This window comes from Suncus etruscus, chromosome 14 (genome assembly GCF_024139225.1).
Source record: "Suncus etruscus isolate mSunEtr1 chromosome 14, mSunEtr1.pri.cur, whole genome shotgun sequence".
NCBI classification, from domain to species: domain Eukaryota; kingdom Metazoa; phylum Chordata; class Mammalia; order Eulipotyphla; family Soricidae; genus Suncus; species Suncus etruscus.
In genome coordinates this window covers 49,565,101-49,572,047 of record NC_064861.1, presented here as the reverse complement: position 1 = coordinate 49,572,047, position 6,947 = coordinate 49,565,101, and the positions used below count along the sequence as shown (strand labels likewise).

General features: G+C 53.5%; 1 protein-coding gene across 1 annotated transcript; it reads right to left on the bottom strand.

The window, feature by feature from the left end:
- Positions 1-4,918, bottom strand: IRX6 (iroquois homeobox 6). Its single transcript, XM_049787400.1, has 7 exons — positions 4,874-4,918; positions 4,572-4,779; positions 3,663-4,021; positions 3,014-3,123; positions 2,503-2,810; positions 1,035-1,631; positions 1-63 (listed from the first exon to the last, which is right to left on the bottom strand). The coding sequence occupies exons 1-7, from the start codon at positions 4,916-4,918 to the stop codon at positions 56-58; spliced, it is 1,635 nt and encodes a 544-aa protein (XP_049643357.1). The 3' UTR covers positions 1-55.
- Between the last annotated feature and the right edge of the window lie 2,029 nt (positions 4,919-6,947).

Below are 6,947 nucleotides of genomic sequence, written 5' to 3'. Positions count from 1 at the left end.
AGTACGAAAAGGAGGGCTCCTTTCCAAGGTTCCCCTGCAAATCGCAGCGATGGCGCTAACCTGCTGAGAGAGGAAAGGTTGATTAAAACCCGAAGGCCAGTGTGCCCGTGATGTGGAGGAAATGGAGGTTGGTCATGTCTCCTCTGAAGGGAATCAAAGGTCTTGAGGCAATTTGCTTGCCTGAGGTAACATTTGGACCCCTTATGTGAAAATTCAAGTAACAGTATAACCCAATTTTTGAAACCAGTATCTAATTCTTGGAGAAATGACCGCAAAGAGCAGTCTCTGACAGTAATTTGCTGGAGGTGGCTTGATGTTTGGAGAATGTACAGAGGGGAGAAGGAATTTCTTTCACTGGCACCAGAAGGGACTGGGCAGGGGAGACTGCACAAGCAGGAGCAATTACAACAAGCCTGGGGCTAAGTCTAAGAGAATCAAGTTCTCCAAGATGAATAAAAGCTACAACCCTGGACAGAATGATCTGCTCACTGATCCTAAAGTAACAGTTCCCACAGGATGAAGAAGGTCCAAGTATTCGACCCTTTTCAATGGATATTTCTAGAAGTACAGCAGGGGTTGGCCAGGGCAGGCTGACTTTGTGGGTAATCTTGGTACCTACCTGGCATTTGCGGGAGAACAAGACTGGACAAGAGGCCCAAGATATGGGTTTCCTTGACAAGACAACTTAAGTGATTCTAACTTTCTCACTCAAGTATTGTAATTTGGCTCATTTGGGGCTACACCCAGTGGTGTTCAGGCCTTACTTCTGGCTCTGCACTCAGGGATCACTCCTAAGTGGTGCTCAGGACACAGGTGGAGCTGAGGATCCAACCTGAGTCAGTCCCTGGTAGTTTTAATACAAGGGGGAAACCAGACTTTTTCTCCTATGCTTTCTTTTCTAAGAGGACCATGGGACGATCTTGGTACAAGGCCTGCCTAAGAGACCTCACACAGTGTGTGCCCTGGCTGGGTCGGCAGAGTGGGGCAGAAGCATTTGGGATGGGCATTGCAGCGTGCCGCTGGGGACTCACTACCTTCAGCTCCGGAAGGATACTGGCATGGCACAGCAGGGTTCCCCTGCCGCGCACAAGTCAGTGAACAGTTCGGAGGTCCCTGCAGGGCAAATGTGGTCGTTCCAAAGGCTTTAGCTACTCGGGGAGGCTTTTCGCACACTGACTCTCTGGAGATCGCAGGTCTGGCACTCAAGCCTGGGAGCTCTCTGGGAATCAGATGGCGGCACTCCGGACTGCGTGGTGTGGGCGGGCTTGGAGCACTTTGCAAAGTGCTGGCGGCTGCTGTGCGCGCCAGAGACCAGATGCGGGGTTTCGGACTGTGGGCGTACTGCACTGTCAACGTGGGACTCTCTAGCTCGGCCTGGAGGAAGTCTGCATCTCCGGACCCCCGAGGCTCAGTGAAGGAGAAATGGGACGCCGCCAGGACGCACTCCCTGCGCTTCTGCCTATCCTCTCGAGTGGCAGCGCAGGGCATTAGCAGCGACTGCGTGTCCTTATGGAACACAGCTAGCCTGTTCGTGGCCGCGGCCACTGCTTCTTCTTCGGCCTCCTCTTCCTCCTCTTCCTCCAGGTCTTCCAGGTCACACAGCCGGAGTCCCCGAGCTTCTTGGCTGGCATCTGCAGGAAACCAGAAGCAAGTGAGAAAAGCCCCTCACCCCAGGGAAAAATCTGTGGTCTTGTCCCTCCCAGAGAAGCTTTTAGCACGAAGTGCCTGGCCAATCCGTGTAATTCACCGGACTGGCTACACCTTCTACAAGTGCCCGAGGTAACATTTGGACCTCGGGAACCCTATTGCCTCAGCCCTTCACCCACCCTTTGCAAGATCCACCTCCCCAAGAAGTACAGAACAGTAGGACTACAGTCAGCCAAGGCCTTTGAAACCCCTTGGATCAGGTTGACAGTTTTTTAACAGGGAAAAAATTAGGGAAAGCTGTTTTTTTTTTTAAATCCTAGTTCTGACACCCACAGAGGGATGGAATCTATTATTTAATTTAGCAAATATTTACTGAGAATCAACTAGATGTCCGCCATTAATTAGACACAGGCTAAGAAAAATAGCAGTGATGGAGGACTTCTGAATGGAGCTGACATTCTTGAAGGGACGAAGGGACAGGTAGTGTCCAGTACTTCCCAGGTGCTTAAGTTTAAATTTCACAAAGGAAGAAAGAAGGGCTGCATATGACGGGGAATAGATGGAGGTCGGGTCAGCTTGGATGGCCTGGAAAGATTTTGGTAGCAGAGGAAGGGGGTCGGTCACGGTCACATTAGTGTAAGTAAGAATCTGCAGGCAGAGGAACCGCATAGGCAAAATGTATGCAAGAACCAGGCTAAGCAAGGACGCATAAAAGTAGGTCTCATTAAAAAAAAATTTATGCTGAGAAGCAAGCAGCTTCTGCAGAAGGGAATGTATAGGGTGGCTTTCAAAAACTGAACCAAACTGGGGATGGCTGGGAGCCCCTTAAGGTGAGATGGTGAGCATTTTTGATACCTTTGGAATCACCATTTAAGCAGCCCAGCGACTCCTCTGTCCCACCCTCTGCCTTCCTGTCCTCCCCGCCTTTGTTCTTGGGTGCCCAGGTCATCTTGTTCTCCTTCTTGAGGCGCCGGCGCGCGTTGGCGAACCAGGTGGACACCTGGGTGAGGGTCATCTTGGTGATGATGGCCAGCATAATCTTCTCCCCCTTGGTGGGGTAGGGGTTCTTGCGGTGCTCGTTGAGCCAGGCCTTGAGTGTGCTGGTGGTCTCTCTGGTGGCATTCTTCCTGCGACCCGCTCCACTCAACTCCACAGCTCCATACCTGGGGTGCATGGGGAATAGGGAACATACCTGATCTGTGAGTCTACTCACTGACATGGGAGCAGGAATCTGCAAATGAAGTAGTCTGGAAGTGATGCTTAGTTCCTTTCCTCCTATCCCTAATATGTGCCCCCCAATACCATGATCTGCCTTGATTATTCCAGCATGTCCCAGAACTTTCAATGCCAGTCTAACACACCTTACCGATCATACTGGTACTGCCCCAGAGTAGGCTCATAGGAGTAGTAGGCACCTGCCTGTGCCAGGCCTGGAGTGAAGTTCCCAGCAGCTTCCTTAAATTCATACTGTGGATTCTGGAAAAAAAAAAATCAGGGATCCACTGGGGAAGGAGGTGGTGTGAGAGAATTGGGCTGTGAGGTTGAGTTTGGTTCCAAGCTATCTTGTGACAGTTGAGGCACTCTGTGCCTTGGTTTCCCTTTGGGGAAATGGGAATAACAAATTGACAAATTACTGAAAAGAAAGAACACTTGGCAGAATTGCTGGTGCAGAATTAGCACCCTTTTTAATAGGGTCACTACTTGGAATGGCACTTCACTCCTACATCAGCAATACACTTCTAGGCCTTCCTCTCCTCTCTGTATCTCCTGTCCTTGGCCACCTTAAGTTACGCTCTGTCTTCTCAACTGCATACTACGCAGAATAAGGGCTTGCCTACCTCATGGGATTAATAAAGACACTCCTAAACAGCATGTTTGCAAACTGTGAGATAATTGTGATTTTTTTCCTCCCCTTAGACACAATCTTTGGGGTTGGGCTTTTTCCCCTCATTTTTTCTTGACAGATGAATTTCATGCCCTGCACTTCCCCACCATCTCAGTGGCCTTGTACTCACCAGCGCTCCGTACAGGGCGGGGGTCTCGGAGGTGTAGGGCAGGTAGCTAGGGTAGCTTTGGGCAGTAGCTGCGGCCGCATAGGGGCCTCTGTAGATGCCTAAGGCCGCGCCCAACTCGGGCCGCGCACTGCCTAGCAGCCGGTTCTCATACGGGGCGCAGCAAAGCGCCGCTGCCTGCGCAGAGCCTGCAGCTACATCTGGGACCGAGCGCGGGGACGTGTCGCAGCAAGTGGCTCCGGAACTTGCAGACACCAGAAACTGCGCGGGGTGAGAGAGCGAGTGTAGAAGTTCAGGGACCCGGGATTCAGGAGGATTGTCCGTTCTTTCAACCTGAACTAAAAGTCCCCGTTTGCTGAGACCTGAGGCTGGAATTATCTACTGATGCAATTTAGCCAAACTGCCCCATCGGCGATCCAAGCGGTTGCTAAGACACCAGTGTCCCCGGGGCATCGGGGTGATGGGATTGCTTTCAGACCCAGAAAAGATGCAGGCCAGTTTCCCCCTCAGCCCCACCCCATTTAGGGTCTGATTTCAAAGGCCTGAGAGCCCATCTTCAAGTCCCGCACTAACGCCTATGTTCCTGATAAGGAGAGAGCAGGAGACCTTGGTCCTCTTCAAGATCACAAAGTGGACCAGAGGTCAACCTGGGCTAGGATGCACATAGGGTGCACAACTGGAGAACAGCGATAAGTAACCCATAATTTCCCCCCCAGGAATCCCCTGTCTATGCACAGCACCCTTGCTGCTCCGGAAAATTGAAACCCCCCCCCCCAAAAAAAAGACAGTTCCCATCAACCCAAGGAAGGGAAAGGGGGCTGGGAAGAAATAGTGATTAACAAACGACAGTAAAACAGAGAGGAGCAGCAGCGCGAGGGGAGATGCACAGCGCTCTGGACAAGGGGGTCTTACCCCCCTTGAGACTTTCCGGGGGCTCCCTTGGATAGCTAAGAGGAGGCCTCTCTGAAAGATCCTCTAGACCCCACCCACCTCGCTGAGCTCTTGGTCCGGGCGCCCAAGTTTCAGGGCTCACGATTTTCCAGCAAGCACTGGTGGCTTTAGTCTGAACCTCGATGGTATCACATTCTGGTCCCAGCTCTCTTGGCCCAGTGAAAAAGAACTACTTGGGAGGGGAGAGCGCTCTGGGGCAAACACTTTCTTGCACTGGGCACCTTCTCCACCCAGCTTGCTCTCTCACACCAGGACCCACTTACCTGGGAAGCGCTTCCATAAGGGTGTCCAAAGTGCGGGAAGGACATGGTGGCAGTTCCTGGCCTGCTTCTCTCTCTCTCCAGGCGAGTTCCAGCCTCAGCCCCCGAGGGTCTGCACTTTCAGTGGTGCGCCGCCTCGGCTCCTAAGGCGGGTACCCAGCTCCCGATCTTCCACGCGCGGGGCGCAAAGGGAGGCAGAGCCAAGGGCAGCCCAGCTGCCGAGCTCTGCACTCCACTAAGCGCCTCTCCGGCTTGCTTGGTCCGGAAGACAGAAGGGCCCATGGATGGGCAGGAGGAGGGAGAGAGTGCAGGTTCCCCAAACGCGCGCAAAGGGTCCAGGCCAGGTGAGGCGCGGCGTGGCTCGGCGCTGTGCAGCTCCGGGGGATGGGAGGGGGGGATCGCCCAGTCCAAAGGTGGCCAGAGACTCAATATGACGTCACGGTAATCCCGGGCCGCCGGGTGGGTCCCCGGACCGTGGGGCCCGGGGCTTCTTAGCTTGCCAAGCGCTGCCAGCCAGTGCGCGCGCGTGCACTCTCCCGCGAGCTCATATTTGTTCCGGGAGGTTTATTGCAGCAGGCGAGGAACGTCAAAGACCCTGGCCTTCTCCGCTCGGTGTTGGGTACTACCCCTTTCCTTTTTAAGCTCACGCGCGCGCATGCAGGCAACCTCCCCCAAATTACCCCGGAGTTAGCAGAAGATAACGCCTTCCCCTGCCGCCGCTCAGACCCCGGGTGCTGCGCGCTTTCCTCTTCCCCCAGTGGAAGCCCGCCAGGAGGCTAGGGAGGGTTGAATACAAAAGAAGAGACCGGAGCAAAAGGAGGAGTAAAGTGGGGGAGAAAGGAAAGCGGGAGAAAGAGGCGGGAGTGGAAAGAGACGCGGAGCCTAAGAGACCAAGCGCGCGCGGGGGAGGGGAGAGAGCTGGGGTGGGCGAAGCGGAGGTGAGACGCCCGGCAGGTGGGGGAGCGCAGAGGCTCCGGGGAGACGGCTGCGCCCCGCTTCTCCGCTGCAGGAAAGTTACTTCTGGCCACGAACCCAGGGGCTTCTTGGGGTGTCGGTGGAGCCCAATGGTCCACCCAATTTTGTCCTACTGGATCTGGCTCCTAGCCCCAGTCTCCCCAGGAAGCTCATTAGAACACGCTGTCCTTGCAATGGCTTTGGCCAAGACCTTGATGTGGAGGCTTCACTTCCCTTTGCCGGGGCCTTGAATATAATGTCCCCGGCGAGACCAAATTTCACTCCAGTACTAACTCTGGGCATCTCTGGAACTTGGGGCAAGATCCCCAAGTGTTAGATGGGGTGGGGCTCCTTGAAAACTCGAGTGCACCCCTTATGCAGTCCACCCGGGAGCTAGCGAGGATGGGGAGACCGGAGGAAGGTGCGGGGTTGAGTTGCAGCCGCTGCGCTCTGCTAGGGGGTGGCGCTGGCGAGCCGCGGTTCAGCGCGTGGGAGGGAGGCCAGTTCCCTGCTTTCCACGAGGACCCCAGACCATGGCCCAAGGGTTTGACCAGCTCCCTCCATTCAGGAGTCCTCAAAAAGATACTGATAGGCCTAAGAGCTCATAGGTGTCCAAAAAGGGCTGTGTTTCCTGCAGTTCAGTCCCCAAGCATTGTAAATATTTAGACTCAGCCTATTCGAAGTCTCCAACACCAGGCTCAGTGAATTGACCCTTAGGGCCTTTCCAGTTGGTTAGTTTGATGAGGGTTGGTTATTCTGATGATCCCTTGAGGAGAGTAGAACATGGCTTTGGAGTTTGCAGACCAGAAATTCTAGAAGTCTTACCCTTTCCTTTTTTTATTTTTATTTTTTTAAGAAAAATTATTCACGGCTGAAGATGCTGATTGCTTTGGGGGCTGTAACAGTGCTCAGGGGACCACATAGGATAAGAAGGTTCAAACGCAGATAAATGCCTTGCTGTGATACTATGGCTGCCTTAGACACTAGTTGACTTTGCTTTGTAGTTTACAAAACTCCCCAGGATTCCAGGATCTTCTCACCTTGACTCCACCTTAGGTATCTAAGGTATCAATACCTTAGGTATTGACTCCACCTTAGGAAATGTTCCAAGGACCCCTTTTTC